General features: G+C 42.4%; 1 protein-coding gene across 5 annotated transcripts; it reads left to right on the top strand.

Annotated features, from left to right (window-relative positions):
* The first annotated feature begins 182 nt into the window (after positions 1–182).
* On the top strand, positions 183–21,712 carry LYRM1 (LYR motif containing 1). 5 transcript variants are annotated; one of them, XM_047087296.1, is made up of 4 exons: positions 183–444; positions 14,485–14,633; positions 18,951–19,043; positions 20,674–21,712. In XM_047087296.1, the coding sequence occupies exons 1-4, from the start codon at positions 330–332 to the stop codon at positions 20,788–20,790; spliced, it is 474 nt and encodes a 157-aa protein (XP_046943252.1). In that variant the 5' UTR covers positions 183–329; the 3' UTR covers positions 20,791–21,712. The 5 variants fall into 5 exon arrangements, with proteins under 5 accessions (XP_046943252.1, XP_046943255.1, XP_046943256.1 ...); XM_047087299.1 differs by having other exon boundaries at positions 363–444; positions 14,474–14,633; XM_047087300.1 differs by lacking the exon at positions 183–444 and adding an exon at positions 474–492 and having other exon boundaries at positions 14,474–14,633.

Here is a 21,712-nt window from a genome sequence, read left to right as displayed (position 1 = left end):
TCATCACTTCCGGTAACCCCGCAGGCCGCCGACTCCAAGAGGGAGAATTGAAGAGGGGCGGGGAGGAACGGGTGGAAGATTGCGTCACGACGTACGCAAAGACGCACGAAGCTGTAGCCAAGTAAGGGCAAAGACCTAGCGACGAGGAGGGAGGGCTAGGAGGTGCTGGACTGGACCATTTTTTTGACTAGAGTGGGGGGAACGATAGCGGAAGGGGTAAAGAGAAACTACGGAGAGGATGAAGTTGGCTATATTGTTTGTATACGGCGGAATATGGGCTACAGTATGAAGTGTAAGGGAGACTCGTGGCTACTCCCGACCTGGAACTAATGCTCCCACAGAGGTCCTCCCGGTGGTTTGGTCCGGCCTGGCCTACCGGACCTGCCCGACCTCCGTCGCCCGCGGCTCAGCTAGGCTCCTGGCGCCGCCTCCTCCTAGCCCGCGGTAGGCTGCGGCGCTTCTGTGGGTGGGGGAAGGCAGGACTGACGCAGAGTGAGTGTAGGGGATGGAGACGCTGACTCCTGGCGCGGGAGACTGGGGGAAGGGGTTGTCTCCCCAGGGGCAGGGATGGGGTGGGGGCGGGGGTGCGACGTTGCTAGGAGACGTGCTTGTGTGACCCCTGCCTCGCGAGGGCGGCTCGGTGTCGTCGCCCCTGGCCTCGAGAACTTGCCTTGGGAAGTGGCCCGAAGGCCAGGAAGGGAAGGCCTGGTTTGGGGACTCTGAGATGCCGATTTGGGGCCCATCTCAATCTTTGCTGAATCGCTTGGATCCCCGAATATAAATAGGATATTACCAGGGGCTATTCTGGGGCGAGAGGCGTCAAGCTGGGGAAGGTCGACCCAAACGAGGGCCCGTACAAGCTACGGAGACTTTCTAGGATACTGAGAAGTAGCTTCTTATTGCCTCGATTTACAAATGAGAGCGATAACGGAGGCCTTGCTCGGTGACTTCGAGTCCGGAAGAAAGTTAAAATGTACAGTTAAAGTTAAAATGTAAATCAGGAAGGAAGATATCCGCAAGTAAGACAATAGTACCGGATGAAGTGGTAGAAGATGGGGGGAGGGCCACTCTAAAATGGGGTAGAGCTCTTCAGAGAAGGCCGGGTTTCACAGAGATTCGAGAAAAGAAAGAAGCTAGGGAATGGACTGTCTAGGTGGAGAAAAGAGCCAACCGACAGGGTTCTGAGGAAGGAAACGGCGAGAAAGCCAGGTTGCTGGAGCAGAAAAAACAAGGGCCAAAGTGGTCTGTGATGGAGAAATGGCAGGGCCTGAACAAGCACAGCATTTTAGCCCAAGGTAAGGGTTTGGCTGTTGTGTTACCTGAGGGTTTTGAGAAGGGGAGTGACCTGACCTGATTTACATTTAAAAAAAAATCACTTGGTTGCTAGACAGAGAAGGGTAGAAGTTGTCAGAACTGTTAGGACCCTGTTATAGTAGGCCAAGGAGTATTGTCAGTGGAAATGCCGATCATTAAATTCAGAATGCATTTTGGAAGTAGAGTTCGCAAGACTTAATGCCTGATTGGGTGTGAAGTGTATGGGAGGAAGAGGAACCAAGGAGGACTACTAAGGGGAAACTGTTTGGAACGGAATATCCTAAGTTCTCTTGAATATACTAGGTTCGATAAGTCTACTAACCATCCAGGTGAAGATGTCGGAGAAGTTAGATATACAAGTCAGGGGAAAACTCCCAGAGAAAATACACAGGAGTTTTTAGAGACATTCAGAGATTCCCCAGAGAACAGAAGCCAGCAAAGGAGACTTGACACAGATAAGGCCTCAGAGATAAAAGCAGGATCCCTTAATATCCTGCAATAGTGAGACTCACTCTCATAATCCGTGAGACTCATTCACCCACCAGCCAGCTTCTATTCATCCTCTAAACCCTGGCTCAAATCTCTTCCTTCCCTTCCTCCCCCAGCTGTCATTGCTTTTGGACTTGTGTGCAGGTGATTTGTGTCCATTACAGCAAGCCTGACTTTGCTTGTTAATTGTTATGTCTGACTCCCCTGTGGGCTATTTCTTCTTTGTGTCTTGCTTCTAGTATAGAGCTTTGCCCAAAGGGCCCAATATGTGGTTATAGCTAGGTAGGAATACTGTATTCATAAGGTATCAGTCACGGACTTCAGCAGCTCTGACAAAGGAGCTTTTGTCCCGCTGATGCTGCCACTGCCAGCCACAATCTAGATATGGTTAATCTCATAAAATCTAGAAAGAATATCAGAAGTATCAGAAGGCCTGGGTTTCAATCTTGGATCTGCTACTGATCAGCAGTGGCATTCATTGGAGAAGGTCTTTTTCTTTGAGCTGAAGGGATTGGCCTAAATTAGAGATTGCAAATGGAAATACAGCTATTGCCTACAAACATATCATTCAGCCCCAAAATGATTTAAATTTAAATTCTTTTTAAAATTGACTTGCCAACATTTAAAAATTAGACATCAAAATCCAGATTTTCAGCTTCATTGAAAAAAGAATCTGGCAACACACCTGGAGCCAATAAAGCTTCTCCCCGCCACCGCCCCCCACTTTGTATGTGGCTCAGTGCCAAAGGCCTCCTCTCTTTTCAGCTGTCTGCGTGACCCTTGTGGGCATTTGATTTGCAGTTCTTGGTCTTGAACTGTGCTGTTCCCCAGTAGCCACTGGCTACATGTTGCTATTTATTTTTTACATGTAGGTACTTAAATACACTTTTAAATGCCAGTTTCTCAGATGCAGTAACTATATTTCATGTGGCCAGTGGCTAGCTACCCTGCTGGACATCACAGTTATAGAATATTTCCATCATTGAAATACATTCTGTGGGGGTCCCCAGATAGCTCAATTGGATGAGCATCCAACTCTTGATTTTGGCTCAGGTCATGATCTCAGGGTCGTGGGATTGAGCCCTGGGTCAGGCTCAGCGCTGAGCACAGAGCCTGCTTAAGATTCCAACTCCCTCTGCCACTCTTCCCTGTTCATGCTCTAAATAAATAAACAAATAAATAAAGTAAAAAGGAAATACATTCTGTGGGTCAGCACTGAACTGCAGGAGCTTGAAGGTATTCTGGGTGCAATAGTTCCACACACATAAGGATGGACAGTCATTGCTCCTGCTGTCAAGGGATTTTGTCTAGTAAGGAGCTCTGTTGCCTCTGCAGATGAGAAAAGTTGCTCATTTGGTAGTTACTTGATAGGTGGAGGGTATTTGGAAACTGTTGTGAAGGCAGGGACCACTACTCAACGTGAGGTTATTCATCAGATGGTTGGATGAAGGGTCAGGTGCTAGAAAACTCCAGCTGTATCTAATGTTATAACCAAAGCCCTTTTGTCAGTTTCCTAATCCATTTCCCTAGGAAATTATCACAAAGGATTTAAATGCTAATTTAAACTTAAGTGTTTCTTGCTCTGACTTTCCTAGTTCCTATGAAGGGGTGAAATTCTGGGTAGTTATGAATGAATGACTGGGGTTGATTTTTAGCGTTGACCTAGTTTTCATCTATTTCCAGCACACACACACACACCCACACACATCTAACACCTCATCCTACTTCTGCTAACTGGTTCTTACCCCCTCTGACTGACCCTTACTTTTGTCTCTTAAAATATGCTGATAAGGAAACAAATACTTCCATTTCTTTTGAATTGAAGGGCAGAAACTTGGTTTCCATTTAGAATTTCTGTCTGAGGGGAAAAAGAGCTGTATCTCTCTTGGTTACAAAAGCCTAATTGGAGTTCCCCCTTACAAGTATAATCTTGTGTATGCTCCTATGCTGGTATATTTAGAATGAGCATACTTGCCTCATATGATTTTGTTTTGGATAATTTAGAAGCCTTTCAGACATCAGTATTTTTGGTTTTTCCCTGTGTTCTGGAGATTTCCCATATTACAGGGCCTAACCTAATTCTATTCCTTTAAGTAAAATGAAAACACGATCTACCTTCCACTCCCTGCCTCCTATCTCTGACACACCATATTGTCACTTTCTGTGTAAAAAGATGCTGTTTCAGAGAATAGCTGTGGTATGATTAAGTACACCACACAAGCATATCCTGAGATTTGCAGAACAGTGTGTGGCATTACACTTCCCTTTTTGGATTCTAGTAACCAAAAACTGAATCCAGGACAGGAAACAAGTCTGTGGGGTGTGTGTGTCTGCCTGTCTGTTAATTGAGAGGAGTGGGGGATAGAGGGCAGTGATGTGTGGGGCACAGCTTAACTTGAAGGTTATTCGATTTGGTAAGGATGATACTGTATAGGATATGGGTGTACACCAGAAAGTAGGAAATATAAGAGATGTAGGAGAAAAACAAGCCAAAGGATAAGCAAGGAGTAAGAGATAAAGGAAGAAAAATAGGAAGTCTGGTCATGCCTTCAGTGTTGGCACCTGCATTATATTTCCAGTAAGAAGTATGTGCTGTGGTCTGAAGATAAGCAGTGCATCTGACTGGGTTATTTGCTCATACTGAAGAACAATAGCCCTTTACTGTACAGGGATTATTAATGATCAGAGGGAAACAGCTTTAGGAAAATCCATCAGTATCACAAAGCAATAAATTTGCCAACAGGCAACACGCTTCTTTTCCTACCTCTGCAGACAAAGCTTAGCATAGATAAAAGAGGCGTCATTGTTCCTCTTTTATTTCCTCCTATTTAGGTAACATTTGCCTTTGTTAACTCCCAATGCTAAGTGATTTACATGGATTATCTCAAGAGTAATCCTTACCCCAACTCTTTGAAGAGGGTTCTATTGTTACCCCATTTCACTTTTTCAGAAACTGAGGCTCAGGAAGACTTGACCAATGTAGTGAAGTTGGGACTGAAACCCACTTTTGACCATTCCAGAACCCATTTGTTCAATAGTTGCATTTTATCTTCTGTTCCTTACATATGTGGAAAAACTTTGAATGCCTAAAACCAAGACAATCATTCTGTCCTCTGCTTTCCTGGGCAAGAAAATCTGTTTGCTTGTTCCAAATAACAATTTTGGAGGTTGGTTTTGATCCCCGATCATTTGGTTGCAATAGATCTTATTCCCAAGAAGGATTTTTTTTTTCCCAAGAGAAAATGTGTCCGAGCCATATTTTTTCTATATGTTTGGTTCTAAGCTTCATGAAAACATAGTAAATCATTTCATTCCAGTGGACCAACACTTACTGGCTTTTAAAGAACTTAAGAGTATGGGTTACATTATTATAACTGTAAGGATGGAACTGATAAGGCCTCCTCCCCAAACCTGACACCCACAGCACCACTCTTGAAAACATCATTGTGAGGGTTAATTAGTATTTTTAAATGTTCTAGGGTCTTCACTTGGGAAACCTGGCCCACATACCACTGTGTGTGTTTCAGAATGAGAATGGACATTACTGGTGACTATTCTTCGTGTGTAAATGTATTATTCTTCTAACAAATATATTTCAAGCTCCAACTTTGTGCCCAGTCTTAAGAGTGTGATGAATGAGGCATAGTCCCAACCTTCTTTCTCCCTCCCCAAAACACACACAGTGGAAGAAGAAAGGTAAGCCAGCCAGAAAATTACACTAGAATAGAATGAACTTATGATACAAGTGTGCTGGAGGTGCCTGGAGTACACATAGCAGAGTCACTGAACCTGTTTCAGCATGAAGATGGCACCCTATGAAAAGTAATGGAAATCCAAGAATGAGAATCAACAGCTAGGCAAAGAAAGAATATTTCAGTTGTGTGAATTTGGACCTTCATTTGGCAAAAAGAAGGGGTGCCAGATCTAAGGAGATTGGGCAGCAGGACAGGGACTGGCCAGTATGGGTGCACAATGAACACATGAGACAGTGATTTCATTTGGGTGAGTTTCATAATCTCCACCACCCACCCAATCATAAAGTACTTGGGAGAGAAATTTAACTCTATTACATTCATTAGTTATGATGAGAAAAAGAAAAATTCCACCTAGGAGCAGATACTGAAAGAATGGCAAGAGTCTTTCCTTCTGCCTGGGGCTGGAAAGTCAGTTAATTCCCATTGCCTTTTCTGTCCCTTGTTTATACTGCAACACTTTTTCTTAAGTAGAAGGCAAAGCCTCATGAGAGTCCAACACTGGGAATTTTGACATTCCTGAGACCAGAGTCATACTTCTATAAATTTCATCTGGAGAAGGAATTTTCATCTGTGCTCTTAAACTCCTCAGTGTTCATGCTGTGATGGTCTTTCCAAAGGTGGGGGAAAGGGTGAAGTGGATAAATCCCCTAATACTAGCATGTCTTCACGCAGACATCCTGAAAAGCCAAACCTAAACATGCCGTGTGTCTACACGTGCTGTATAGAGTGGGTTCTTGGAACCTACCCAGACCTTTCACTATTTCCACTCATCACGGAGTAGAAGAGTGAGTAGGTGGTGTGTTTCATTTGGTTTTAGGAGATTAATTACTGCCCCATTACTGACTCCAAAATAAAAATGGGAAAACTCTTGGTCAGGGAAATAATCATCTAGGTTTATTGGCTCTTAATCCCAAATCTCCTGTCAATTAGGTGGCATTAGGCAAAACTTTTTTCACCATGTGCAAGATACAATTTGAAATCCAGCACATTTTTTTTAGTGTTTGTTTGTTTTGAGAGAGAGAGAGCAAGCACAAGTACAAGCAGGGGAGGAGCGGAGAGAAAAGGGAGAGCAAATACCAAGCAGGCTCCACACTGTGGATCAGGCTGTGGAGCCTGACATTGGGCTCAATCTCAAACCTTGAGATCATGACCTGAGATGAAATCAAGAGTTGGATGCTCAACTGACTGAGCCACCCAGGTGCCCCCAAATCCAGCACATTTTAAAAGATGTAAATTAAGGGCATCTGGGTGGCTCAGTCAGTTGAGCATCTAACTTCAGCTCAGGTCATAATCTTGTGTTCACGGGTTTGAGCCCTGCATGGAGGTCTGTGCTGACCGCTCAGAGCCTGGAGCCTGCTTTGAATTCTGTGTCTCCCTCTCTCTCTGCCCCTCCTTTGCTCACTCTGTCTCAAAAAATAAAACGTTAAAATTTTTTTAAAGGATAGAATAAATGCAAATTAGACCATGGTACTCCAGCTTGCTTAAAATCAGCCAATGTCTTCCTTTTGTTGTTCTTAGATTACAAGCTGAACTCCTTTCCAGGGCCTACGCTCCCAACCTGTCCTAGATTTCTGCTCACCTGTGGCCCCACCTTCCCCACAGGTTCTTGCTGCATTAACATTGACTTGTTTACCACCTCTTAGCCTTTGTTGGTTGCCACCCTCTTCCTGAACCACCCTTCCCTTAACTCTTCCCTTGAATAGGCTCAGGCTCCTTCATGTCATTCAGGACTCAAATGGCACTAACTACCCAAAATAAAATAACCCTGCCTCTGTTCATTTGAATCCTATTACTGTTTCATTCCTAGAGAGCACATACCACCATCAGAAATTGTTTTTCTTGTATGTCATCTACTTGGCCACTAGAATGTAAGCTTCAGGAAGGCAGGGACTAAGGCTGCTTGTTTATCAAGGTTGTGTATCCCTAGAATCTCCTGTGTGTGGTCCCAGTGGGTACTGAAAGGATAGATGCTTGGGAGGGACCAGTAAGGCCTGCAGAGTGGTAGCACTGTAATGAGCCCTGGTGAGTCTTCTATGATGTCCACTCCTTTTGGAGTGATGGAACAGAGTTGCCATAGCGAATGGAAGAGCAGCCCAGCCCTGCCAGGTGCACAGCATCTTTTAAGGTGCTGATGTGCAACACAATTATTAAGGAAGGGCAGTTGCCCTTCCCTCAGTCACTCATGTACACTCTTACTCTCTCAAAATAAGTAAATAAACTTTTTAAAAAAGTCAGGAGCGGGGGGCGGTGTGCCTGGGTGGCTCAGTCAGTTAAGTGTCCATTTCTTGATTTCTGCTCAGGTCATGAATTCAAACCGAGTTGGGCTTCACACTGACTGCTTAGGATTCTCTCTCCTCCTTTTTTCTGCCCTTCCCCTGCTCACAGTCTCTCTCTCTCAAAATAAATAGATGTAAAAAAAAAAAAAAGGCAAGGGCAGATGGCATATGGAAAACCTTATTAAAAGGTTATTCATATTAAGGTGCAAAACAATGGTTTTTTGCTGTTTGTGGGAAGGGAATAAAATTGAGTTCCCTTTGTCACAAACTAGCCAACCTCTTTAAAGCAGTTAATAGACATTCAACCACATTTACTGAGATTGAGCATCCTATTTAGTGATTAAACATTTGGGCTGGACTCCAGACTGTCTGGGTCTGGGTTTGAATCCTGGCCTCACCTCTTTTTTTTTTTTTTTTTAATGTTTATTTATTTTTGAGAGACAGAGTGAGAGTGTGTGAGGTGCAGAGAGAGAGGGGAGACACAGAATCTGAGGCAGGCTCCAGGCTCTGAGCTTTCAGCATAGAGCCTCACGCGGGGCTTGAACTCACAATCCATGAGATCATGACCTGAGCTGAAGTCAGATGCCAATCGACTGAGCCACCCAGATGCCCCGTTTTTTTGTTTTGTTTTGTTTTGTTTTGTTTTGTTTCGTTTTGTTTTTAAGTGAGGTCTACAACCAACTTGAGGCTTGTCTCACAGCCCTGAGATGAGTCTCTGGTGACTGAGCCAGAGAGGTGCCTCCAGCCTTACCTCTTAATATAGCTGATGTGACTTTGGGCAAGTTACTTAACCTCTCTTTGCATCAGGTTTCTGCTTTGTAAAGGGGTAATGGTAGTTACCTACCTTATAGAATTGTGATTTGGGGAGTTAACATACATAAAGCACCTAGCAAAGCCTCTAGCACAGTTAGTACAGAGCAAAGTGTAGTATTATTATAATTACTCCAATGTGCAAAACAGTCTGAGCCCTGCAGGAATTCAGGGACTGTGAAGAAAAAGACACAATGAAATAGCAAAATATCAATAGCTGGCTTAGGAGAGAAGCAGAGAAAAGGGGGCCGCAGAAAAACTTGGGAGCAAATAGGTATCTAGTAGGTGGGGTGTGATAACTAGCAGAAAGCAAGCATTGTAAGTGGATGATAGAATAAACACCAAGGCATGACCCTGCAGGGTGCCTTAGAGCTGTAGCTTTAAAACTTGTGTATTTCACACTCTGCATCACAATTTTTACTATTATTACCCATATTTTAGGCCAGCTTTAAAAACTTTTCTAATACAGGGGCACCTGGGTGGCTCAATTGGTTAAGTGTCTGACTCGTGATTTCAGCTCAGGTCATGATCTCACGGTTCATGAGCTGGAGCCCCACATCAAGCTCTGTGGTGAAGCACCAAATCTGCTTGAGATTCTCTCTGTCTCTGTCTCTCCCTCTCCCCCCTTCTCTCTCCCCATCTCTCGTTGCCCTTCCCCTGCTTGTGCATGCTCACTCCCTCAAAATAAACATTAAAAAAAACTTTTATAATACGTTCATCTCAAAGAAGCCCTATATTATTGCTGTGAAATCAAAATCATGCTATTAAATTATGAGTTTGATAGGCTATTACAGTACATTATAAAATACTTGTACATCCAAAAAATAACCTCCCCAACCAATCTTTGGGACACCTGCTGTCGGGAAAACTTCTCCCAACTGTGACCAGAGACCAAACCACACTAGCAGCAACATTTATCAGCCTTTTCTTAGTGGCCCAGGCTTCACTTGGAAGATGCTTAGTTGTGAATTTTTTCTTGGTACTATGTATGTATGGGGTACGATTTTAAGAAACGGCCAATTTCGAGGCACCTGGGTGGCTCAGTTGGTTAAACGTCTAGCTCTTGATTTCGGCTGAAGTCATGATAGTGAGATCAGGTTGGTAAGATAGAGCCTGGTGTCAGGATCTCTGCTGACAGCAAGGAGTCTGGGAGTCCCTCTCCCTCTCTGCCCCTCCCCTGCTCACGTGCGCTCTCTCTCTCTCTCTCTCTCTCTCTCTCTCTCTCTCTCGCTTTCAAAATAAACGTTAAAAGAAGAAGAAAAGGCCAGTTTCTAGTCACATTTCCTCCCAGGAACACTTCATATCTCTTACCTTTCCTCATTCTGGGGCTTTGGGGTTAAGGAAGTAAAGTGAAACAGTTTGACCAAATGTCAATCTCATAATCAAAGTTATAAAACTTTAAAAATTCTGTAAGAGTAGATTTCATGGCCAGTTGAGTGAGACTGGTTCAGTTGTGGTCCTCTAGGAGCACCTGGCTGGCTCAGTCAGAGGAGCCTGCACCTTTTGATCTCAAGGTTGTGAGTTCGATCCCCATGTTGAGTGTAGAGATTACTTAAAAATAAAATCTTTTTTAAAAATGTGGTCCTCTAAATAATTTGATATTTCTGATGTTGCCTGTGGGAAAATCCCAGCAGACCTCAGTACATTGGATCAACCCATGAAACTAGTAAAGAAAAGAGCCATCTCAGCCTTGCATCAGTAGTAAGAAATCATTGATAGTTCCGGAGGAATAAATGTTGGTTTCAAGTCATTGAATCCATAGGAAGGAACACTCTTAGGGAAAAAGCACTTTTTCTAAACAGGTTGCTTCCTAGGAACAAAGACAAAAATATAAACCAAAGGAAAGAGCTTGGAAAAAAAAATTTTTATATGGTCAGTTTTGTTTCTAGAATCCCAAGCTTTCTGTATCATGAGATATTTTTATTTATTCAGCATTTGTGGAACACCAATTACAGACCTGGGTAGGTGCCAAGAATTGAGCAGTAAATAAGATGGATGTCGTAACTGTCCCCATAAACGTAAGGATCAATTGGGAGAAGACAGGCACTAACAAACCATAATTACTTGAGTGGTAAGTACCACAAAGAAGAAATTCAAGAATCCATGGGAAGGTTCAACAGACCTGACCCAGTGCATGTGGTGACAGGAGGGAGAAGGATTCTCTGAGGTGTCCAGGTTTTCACTGGGAATTGAAGGATGAGTAGGGGTTGGTCAGGTAAAAGAGAGAGGGTCAGGAAAGAGCCTTCTAGAAAGAGGGAACAGCATGCGTGTATACCCCTACCTACAGTAAGAAAAATGTGATTCCCTCAAAGAACCGAAAGAAATCCAGTAAGAAAACAACAAAGGAGGCATTGTTCTTTTCTTGCCTATTCTCTGAAGATTGGGAAGTGTTGTTAAGCTAGACTTGCTAATAGTGCACAATGGGGAATACAGCCTTAGACCCTTCTCCGGAAATCTTTCAGACTTGGGTTTTCTGGGTCACCTGATGGTAGAGAGGGAGATATCAATCTCCCTTTCAGGATTAGTTTTCAAAACACTGTATACGTTAATTAAAGTGTTTTGAAAATAGACCTATTAAGTACTGATTGTTGGTACTGCCTATGACCTTGAGTACCCTAATTGCAGGGCTTGTGTATCCGATTATGGCATATGACCAGTTACAGTTTGAAGTTGTGGCTCTTTCGAGTAGTAGAAAAAAAAACAAAGGCTTTGGAGAAGGTTGCTACTGCTTTAATATGCCATACCTCCGTCACTTTCCTCAAGTGTCATGCAGTCAGAGACGTTTCATCTGTTAAGGAAGTGAAGCAATCATTAATCGTAGTTACAGACTCTATGCCCCTCACAGGAACTGACTCACGTATTTTCATATGAAACCATGGAGTTTTAGGGAGAACCAGAAACTCAGAAACCTGTTTCCTTACCAGGAAAAGTCATCATCTCATGGGTTTTTATTACGATTAGCCACAAAGAATGATGTTCTCTCCTGGTTTTTATGAATTTCTTCTAAGCATTTTTTTCTGTGAGGTATCCATGGACATCAGAATTGGTGTTGATTATAACTTTCATCTTAACTTTGAATTGGGTGAAGCAGTGCTTTCAACCTTTTCAGCAAGTGATTAAGCCTTGGTTCATTACTCATTGCTTAAGAAAGGTCACCAGGGTCAGGGGACAGGGAGGCAATCCTATTCAAAAGAAATTCTAAGGTAAATTCCTTGCAGGTACTTAGAACTTCTAGATGAACTCACTCTTCCCAGCTCCCATCTGCATTTAGCTGCCCAAGTCCTCAGGAGCTCAGGACCACCCTAAAGCATACAGTCTCCGTATGTTACACCTCCACCTTGAGTTGGAAATGGGTCCTCTTCTCAAAGGGCAGTGAGCAGCCTACTTCCCCATCCTGATGAACCTGTTTGAGGAAAGCCCAGTACTCGTGAGGTGTTCCAGTGCCTGGCCTTGCTACTCACCAGATGTGTTCTTGTCTTCCCAGCCTACCCTTTTGTTAAAGACCGTACAATATATTCATTCTCTAAAATGTGACTAATCAGAATCCTCTAGTTTTGAGACTTCTTTTTTCTGTCTTCCCTGAATTTCTTTTAGATATAGTAGTAAATAGTAAAGACATAGTCTGAAGTTTTTGCATAAGTAAAAAGAGAAAGAAAAAGGAAAACACCTAATGTCCCATCATTAGAACATTAGCAGGAGAAGAGACAATATACTGGGACTGAATTGCAGTATTGAGAATATATGAGCTAGGGTTACATGTAACAACATCGGTGAATCATACAAACATGAGCAAAGAAAGCAAGTTGCAGAAGGACATAATACCTTTTACATAGAGAGTTGACCCTTAAACAACATGGGTTTGAATTATGCAGGTCCACTTAGACACAGATTTCTTTTGCAAATACAGAACAGTACTATAAATGTATTTTCTTTTCCTCATGATTTTCTTAACATTTTCCTTTCTCTAGCATATTTCATTGTAAGAATATAGTATATGATACATATACATACATATGTGTTCATTGACTGCTTATGTTCTCAGTAAGGCTTCATGTCAACAGTAGGCTATTACTAATAGTTTTGGGGAGTCAAAAGTTATTGTAGATTTTTGACTACGTGGAGGTCAGTGCTCCTACGCCCCATATTGTTCAAGGGTCAGCTGTATAAGGTTTGTAAACTTGCTAAGCAATACTATAGAATGTTAAGTGTAAAGATATGTGTGAGAAGATTAATAACAAGTTCAGGACAGTGGTTCCTTCTAGCACAGAGGAAGGGAAATTTGACTGGAAGGGATACAGTAGGGGTATATATATATATAATTTATTTAAGATCCATTGTGAATATATGGCTGTTTAATTATATTCTCTATATCTTTTTGTATATCTGAAATATTTCATAATAAAAATAAAAATGACAGGAATTTAATTTTTTTTAATGCATATAGGGGTGTCTGGATGCCTCAGTTGGTCAGACATCTGACTTCAGCTCAGGCCATGATCTCATGGTCCATGGGTCACGTTGGGCTCTGTGCTGACAGCTCAGAGCCTGGAGCCTCCTTCAGATTCTGTATCTCTGTCTCTGCCCCTCTCTCTCTCTCTCTCTCTCTCTCTGAATGAATGAATGAATGAATGAATGCATTTAGCTTTGGGAATATACTTAGGTTGGGACTCACTTAGCCAAGTTTCCTGAAATTAAAACTGATGTTTCAGAGTAAAAACCCAAAGAGGCCACAAGCTCTTTAGTCATCATCAGCAAGATCTTCCGTTATACTTACTGTATGGTTCTCACATGGACAAGGAAGCAGACCAACAATTTTGAGAAATATTTTCAACAAGGTTATGATGAACTAAAAGAGAGGATGCACCTGCCAGCCTCTGGGTAGAATTGAGCCTGCAGACTCAATGTGTTTGGCTTTCATGATACTCACACTTTTGAAAAGAATGAATTAGTGTCTTGAGATTTCACATTTAAAAAATATGGATTGCTACCTACTGTTAAACTATCAGGAAATCTGGCATTCCTAGGCCCTCATTTCTCCGTGGCAGTAGCTGCCTGATACTGAGTAGCAACTCTACCTTTTGGGGGGGGCGGGGGGATGTCCTCTCCTGGCCATTGTCTCTACCTAGCCAGGTTCCCTCATTTTGTTACCTGCCAGACCCTGGATGTGCTTGAATTTGAGACCCCTGCATTAAACTCAAGTTACTTAACTAGAAATTTTAGTTATTTGGGGTACCTGGGTGGCTCAGTTGGTTGAGCATCTGACTCTTGATTTCGGCTCAGGTCATGATCTCACAGTTTATGGGTTTTAGCCCCACATCAGGCTCCATGCTGATAGGACAGAGCGTGCTTGGGATTCTCTCTCCCTCTATCTTTTCCCCTTTTCTGCTCATGCTCGCACATGCACGCTCTTAGAATGAATAAACTTAAAAAAAATTAGTTTTTCAAAATGTGCCTTTTCCAGGCACTCTGGTAAGTACTGCAATCTTATAAAAATACACACTAAAAGCATCATTCCCAAGATATTCTGGTAAAGAATTTACTGCTTTAAAGTATAGTAAATTTGAATTTTGGTTTGCCATGTTTGTAAAAATTGCCATCGTAGCAAACATGAACTCTGAACCATGGGGTGATATACCAGCACGGCTGAGAGAGATCTGGTGTTCCTATAGCACATTCTGGCAATGCTACCAAACAGATCTGTTGAGAAAGAGCAATTATTTCCAGACTAATTAAAAAGCTTGATTAAAAAAAATGTACATCTGCCTAGCTGCCTACCGTCAAATTGAATTTTCATGCAAATTTCCCCTCTTCTATTTTGGTGGGTCTGAGGATGACAACAGCAACACGACAAGAAGTTCTTGGCCTCTACCGCAGAATTTTCAGGCTTGTGAGGAAATGGCAGGCGGCATCAGGGCAGATGGAAGACACCATTAAAGAAAAACAGTACATATTAAATGAAGCCAGAACGCTGTTCCAGAAAAACAAAAATGTAAGTAGGCCCCAATTGGAAACTGTAAGGAGGAGGGCAGTGTCTTGTGATACTTGTTCTTTTTCGTCCTAAAATTGAGAGGACTGAGCAGCACAGGTCACAGTGGCAGAGTGTGGGGCAGGAAGGGCTCAGAGGCACGGCCCAGCTAGCTTGCCCAACTACTGGGAAGCAGAGCCCAGCCTGGGTTCCTCCTGTCATTTGTTTCAGGTCTCAGTCCAGCCTGTCAGTGTCTTAGCGTCCTCATCCTTGTAAGACCCCATGAGCCAGGTGACAGGAGCCAGGCCAGTGAGGGTTTTCAGGGGAGGAGCAGTTCGCAATCACTGTGCCTGTTCCCAGCCCCTCCCACAGGAGGTGCACAGTGAAACTTTTTTTCTTTTTCTTCAACTCCTAAACTATTCAAGGTCTCTAAGTATAAACCCATTCAGAAGAAAGAGAATAGGATAAAGACACAGGGTTCCCTTCACAACTTCACTCTGAACTCAAGCCTCTTTGGCTAGCAGAGTGAGTTTGCCCTTTGAGACCACAGAATTGGGTAAGAAAGTGCCTCCATTTAGTAGTTTAACGGAACTGCACACCTAGACATCAGGGAGCCAAAAACCATTTGTAAGAGGCTTGATGTGACCCATCCCACAGACTATAAAGCATTGGCTCTTAGCTCCTTACAAAGACTGCCTGGCACTAAGCATGGAAAGAGGCTTTCAGCTTCTTACTTTCCTTGCCTCCTTCTCACTGATCTCATGAAGTCAATGCTGTCACTGTTCCCCTCATGACACTTCCTGACAATCCACTCTCTTTACTTTTCCTCTCTGACCCCTGTCTCTGTGTCCTTTTGGACACACCCTCCTGCCACACACCCTCCTGCCAGCTGTAAGGATCCTCTGAAAGTCAGCCCTCTGCACTGAGGCCCAGAGACTGTGCAACCACTTTATGGTTTCAGCTCCCACATCTGAAAACCCAGCCTCAGCCCCTCACCAGCCTCCTGAAGGGCCTTACACCAAGTGTAACAATCCAAAGCAGAACACCTCTTTCCACCAGGATGCCTCCCCTCTCCAGCTTGCCTATTTCTGCCATAGCTCCCATCACCACTCTGCAACTCTCTGCTCTCATTCTTTCATTCAACAAGTATTTGAGTGCCCACCATGTGCCAAACATTGGACTAGATGTTGAGGACATAAAATGAGCAAAACCAAGACAGGATCCCTCAAAGATGTTTCAGAGTTGGATGGTAAGAAATTAAAAAAAATTACAATTGGGGCAAGCACTACAAAGAAACCCTCCCAAACAACACTATCTTCCCCATCTCAGAATCTGAATCCTGTCTGCTTCATAAAACCAACCTGCTCATGAAGCTTCTGCCTTTCCGGCCTTCCTCCAGCTTCTCCAAACTTTTCCATGCCACACATCACAATGTATATGCCCAATGAAGTCCTTAAACAGTTCTCTGATAAATGGAAATAAAATACTGCAAGTGCTATTTCTCTTTATTTTTTATTGCATCCTTTAAAAATGTCTGTTCATGGGGTGTCTTGCCGGCTCAGCTGGGAAAGCATGTGACTCTTGATCTCGGGGTTGTGAGTTTGAGCCCCACACTATGTGTAGAGATTACTAAAAAAATAAACTTTAAAAAATAAAAAAAATTAAAATGTGTATTTGGTGTATACTTATAAGGTTTTTGATGTATTTAATGCACTTATTAATATATTTTATAAATCAGTATGAGTACATGTATAGGAGCTATGAGCTCAGAAATTTTTACTGAAAGCAGTAAATAATCAAAAAGTTGGGAGACCACTATAACCTATGCCTGTCCCTATGTAGTTGGTCACATTCCTTCTTGTTTGTTTCATTTATGTTGGTGTGGTCTCCCCAATCAGACTGCCACTTCCTCAAGCAAAGAGACAATGTCTTATACTTTCTTATATATCCCATGGGACCTGCCTTGTGGTTGTCACTAAATTCATGAGCCTTCATTCAACCCTGTGACAGTGACCTATTCTGAACTCCTCTAGAGCAGTCTGCAGCAGTCACTGCCCTGTTGATTACATGCCTCCATGCCTTTTCTGTAGCTTTATGCACCAGAGTTGTTCTGCCCAGGTAATAACCTTGATAGTTGAAGGCAAGAATTATGGCCTCACAGTGTCTAGCCCGGTGCTGGAGAGATATCATAGCAGGATGTGCCCAGTAAACCTTTTCAGGCTCACTCATGTGAGGACTGATCAAGGCCCTTAGGGTTTTCAGTTATGGCAGTAATCAATCCTTCCTTTGCCTCAGCTTGGGCTGGCCCAGTGTGGTGTGAGTCAGAGGGAAGTGTATGTGCCAGTGATGTGACATACATAAGATTATTTTGTTGTGTCTGGGGAGAAGGTACATGGGTTTTTAAGATACGTATTTTGCCATGTGTTAGAAAATAGCATATCAGATAATACCACAAATATTATGCTTAGGAGACAGTAGATTTAAAGAGAAAGCTTAATGTTAGTATAAATGGTGTGTGGATATAGCAGAATCATGAAGGCAGCCAATGAATGATTGAATTTGGAGAGCTCTAACCCAGATTTGTTCAAATGGACAGCTGCAGTCCCAGGAGCCCTCAGCCCCCTTAACCATACGTATCTTTATGACGGGCTTCTTTCTCCCCAGTCCCTTACGCAGACTTAAGTCGTTTCTTAGAACTTCACTTGCTGTGAGATTTTAATAATAATTCAGAGGTATCTCATGAATTGCTCTGAATCCTAATGGGCAAATGGGAACATGGAAATCTATTCCCAATGTGGACATCAGAGCAACAGCTTCTGAGAAGCAGAGGTCAGAAAGCAGACCCTCTGCCCCAGGGGACCCAGCTGTAGTTCTGTGCACTGCAGTTCCTAGAACTCTTCTCTGCTCCAAAAGGTGCCATAGAATAGGCACGCCCTTGGAATTTCCAAGCCTTGCTGGCCCAGACGTCACTGTGGGTGTCATCTGGGACTGGTGCAATCCCAGCTCTGCTTTGAGGCCCACTTGCAAACTCTTAGCAGAGCCACATGTTGACTCATTTTCCATCCTTGAAATGTAAGAGTTTCTTCCCTTCTACCTGGTGTTCTGTTTTTTAGAATGAATTTGTCATCCCTTTACTTGAAACTGGACTACCACAATTTGACTATTTGGGAATTTAAAAAGCCATTTCTTCCCCTTACCAGTGAACAAGGCAGTTTACAGTTCAAAATAAGAAGTGGATCATTCTCCAATATCTTACTTGGGGGGTTTCTGGACAATACTTGCTGAAACAGTTGGGTTCAAGTTTGATCCACATGGAGAGGAGGTGGAGAAGCATTCTCATCAGGGTGTTGGTGGGACTATAAATTGGTACACTCTTAGAGGGTAATTTGAATCTAGAGGGAATATCTGAAAGAATTAAACATGCATGAACATACACCCTTTAACCCAGCAGTTCTCTAGGAATTTATCTTTTAGATACATTTGCGTGTAAGCCAAAAACAACTTTAGTGGGATCCATAACAGAATTGTTTATAATGGAAAAAAACTGGAAATAACCTAAATATCCATCAGGAAAAGACTGATTAAATTATAACACGGCCTTATGTTTGAATTTTGTGCAGCTCTTAGAAAGAACGGGCAGCTCTCTGGGGCGCCTGGGTGGCTCAGTCAGTTAAGCGTCCGACTTTGGCTCAGGTCGTGATCTCATGGTTGTTGGGTTCGAGCCCCGCATCGAGCACTGTGCTGACAGCTCGGAGCCTGGAGCCTACTTTGGATTCCGTGTCTCCCTCTCTGTCTGCCCCTCCCCTGCCCATGCTCTGTCTCTCTCTCTCTTTCTCTCTCTCTCTCAAAAATAAATAAACATTAAAAAAAAAAAAAAAGAATGGGCAGCTCTCTGTGTAAATATAAAAGGAGCTACACATTGTTAGGGGAAAAAGCAAAGTTCAGAACAAAGAGAGCTATTGTGTGTAAGGAAAAAAAAGTGTATATATACACGTATGCTTTTATCTACATAGAATATCCCTGGGAGGACAAACACTGCAATAATTGTGGTCCTTGAGAAGGGGGAACTGTGAGAGGGGTAAAAAGGAGACTTTGTTTTTATATTATATCCTTTTGTGTTATTTGAATAATGTTTTACTGTGTGCAGGTATTACCTATTGCCATAATTTTTTAAAAAGTTTAATCCACAGTAAATTTTATACTAAATTGCTTTTGATTTTTCAAAGTATCAGCATTGAATTTACTGGCTGGTGAGCTGAGAAAGTTGAAGAAGATGTACACCTCTACATAAGGAGCATTAGAAAGATGCTAAGAACCTCACCTGTTTTCCTCTTTTAATAGCTCACAGACACAGACCTGATTAAACAGTGTATAGATGAATGCACAGCAAGGATTGAAATTGGACTGCATTACCAGATTCCTTATCCACGGCCAGTAAGTGTGACAGTTAACATGTGGCGGGTACTTCTCCTCACCAACCCAGTTATTTCCAAGAACGTGTACCAAGAGGGCCAGTGTTTGTCGAGCAGTCTAGAGCTTCTGTGGGAGGCATGTTGGAAGTAAGCTATCCTTGCATGCCGCCAACCCATCACAACAAGCTAAAATGTCAATGAATGCCTGATTTCTCCTACTCATACAACTTTCCCACATATAGAAGGGAAAGCTAGCCCATATTTAGATAGCTTTCTCTTTTTGACTTTCACCTTTTTTATGGAAGTATTTTTATTTTCCTTATAATAAAAGTAAGGTTTGTTGTTAATAGCATTAAAAGAGTGCATGAGGGGCGCCTGGGTGGCGCAGTCGGTTGAGCGTCCGACTTCAGCCAGGTCACGATCTCGCAGTCTGTGAGTTCGAGCCCCGCGTCGGGCTCTGGGCTGATGGCTCAGAGCCTGGAGCCTGTTTCCGATTCTGTGTCTCCCTCTCTCTCTGCCCCTCCCCCGTTCATGCTCTGTCTCTCTCTGTCCCAAAAATAAATAAACGTTGAAAAAAAAAAAAAAATTAAAAAAAAAAAAAAAAAAAAGAGTGCATGAGGTAGAAAGTGAAAATGGTCCAAAATTCTCACCCTGTGGAAGTAACCACTGTAACTGTTCAGTTGCACTATATGAAACTGCCAATATTCTACTCTTAACCTATAATACAAAAACAGCAATTTTACCCGGTATTGGCTCAACCTAATAGTTTGGTAATATCTTGTCTTTTTTTCTATATTCGTGTACCTACGTTTTCTTAAAGTACATGGGATCCTGGACATACTGTTTGCTGCTTACTTAGTTTATGTCATCTGTCCTGGACATCTCTGCCTCCCATCTTTTTATTTATTTATTTTTTAAAAAAAATTTTTTTTTTTCAACGTTTATTTATTTTTGGGACAGAGAGAGACAGAGCATGAACGGGGGAGGGGCAGAGAGAGAGAGAGACACAGAATCGGAAACAGGCTCCAGGTTCTGAGCCATCAGCCCAGAGCCTGTCGCGGGGCTCGAACTCACGGACCGCAAGATCGTGACCTGGCTGAAGTCGGACGCTTAACCGACTGCGCCACCCAGGCGCCCCTCCCATCTTTTTAAATGGTTGCCACTGGATCCTGTTACAAGAATATACCATAATTTACCCAGCAGCTCTTTAGTAGGCATTTAGATTACTCCCAGTTTTCCACTCTGCGCAGAATAGCTTTGTCTACCCAAACTTTTTTTCTCGCCTTCTTTGGATTCTCATCTCACCATGTGATCTGTGGTCATTGTTCCTTCCATGCAGGCAGTATGACAAAGAAGAGCACAAGCTCTGGAATGTGATCTGGAATGCAAATCTTGGCTCTACCACTTAATGTGTATATAAGATTGAGCAAGTTATTTAACTTCTGAGCCTCCATTGTCTCATCTATAAATATTATCTAATTCCTTATGAGATTATTGTAAGGATTAATGTGTGTAAGGATTTTAAGGATTAATGAGTCAGCGTAGATTTAGTGCTTAGCAGGGAGCACAGTACTTAGTAAATTCTCAATGAATAAGCTGCTCTGGTGATTATAATTCTTAATATTATCATTATTCTTATTCCTCCTATTCAGATTCATCTGCCTCCAATGGGCCTTACCCCACTACAAGGCCGGGGACTTCGAAGCCAGGAAAAACTGAGGAAACTTTCCAAACCAGTATATCTCAAGTCTCATGATGAGATTTCCTAACCCAGAAGAAAATTTATTTCTCAGAATGATGAGCCGACTAGATCTTGAATGTAAACCAGATGATGAAACCCTTCTCTTCGATTAGGGGTAAAAATTTAAATATCTTCTTAAAAACCTCTAAAATATTGGTATTTACCCCAAGATCTGTGCTCACTCCTCCTGACACTTCATCAGGGTCTTGTTGCCTAAAGTGGATGACACTAACCCTAGAGGTCATGGACCTTATATACCCTCACTGAAGCATCTTTGGAAACAAGGCCAAGACCTGTAGAAGGAAGATAAGGATGACAAAGATTTTCATGGAAATGTCATTTGCCAGTCATGTCAGCTGATAGGAAGAAATCAGCCAGCTGCTGAAAGTCTTCATAGCTACCATAAAACTACACTGCCTTCAGAATATTTTTTGGCTTCTTTCTCCCGAATTTTTGCTTAAAAAACAAAGGTTTGCTTAAAAGTGGGCTTCTTTGTATATGTTTTGCTGTCTTTTGACCATCCCAGTTTCCAGATAAACTACCCTTAAAAAGTGCATCATTGGATTTATCGTGGTTTTTCATGGAAATTTTACATGACACCCTGCCCCTGACATACACATACGTAAAAGTACTTGTCTTAGGTAAATGCGTATGTTTACTTTATCTTAAAGCCTGTGATTACTTAGGATCCACTTAGGATTTGAAAGGCTTACTTGAAACTCATACTGCATTCATTATGAATATTTTATCTTAACATAATTAGGAAGTACAAGGGCCAAGCTGGTTTTCAAATTATGTCTAAACAGCAATGGCACAAAGAGAAATCAAAACACAAAGGATTTATACTCCTGCATGTGTGGAATCCCATGGCAAGTCACACACACCTTGTTAACATTCCTTCTGACTTCCAAAGACGATGAGCATCACCAATAAAAACAAATTTTCATCGA

This window comes from Lynx rufus, unplaced genomic scaffold, assembly GCF_022079265.1.
Source record: "Lynx rufus isolate CCGP_SWC_20201006 ecotype Redwood Valley unplaced genomic scaffold, mLynRuf1.p SCAF_23, whole genome shotgun sequence".
In the NCBI taxonomy this organism is placed as follows: Eukaryota; Metazoa; Chordata; class Mammalia; order Carnivora; family Felidae; genus Lynx; species Lynx rufus.
This window is presented reverse-complemented; position numbering and strand designations above follow the sequence as displayed.

Excerpts from the sequence above, each read along its gene's own strand:
- LYRM1 (XM_047087296.1), top strand. The coding sequence starts at position 330 with ATGCTCCCACAGAGGTCCTCCCGGTGGTTTGGTCCGGCCTGGCCTACC. Across the intron at positions 445-14,484 it reads CCGCCTCCTCCTAGCCCGCG|CAACACGACAAGAAGTTCTT; the intron begins GTAGGCTGCGGC and ends GGATGACAACAG. Across the intron at positions 19,044-20,673 it reads AGATTCCTTATCCACGGCCA|ATTCATCTGCCTCCAATGGG; the intron begins GTAAGTGTGACA and ends CCTCCTATTCAG.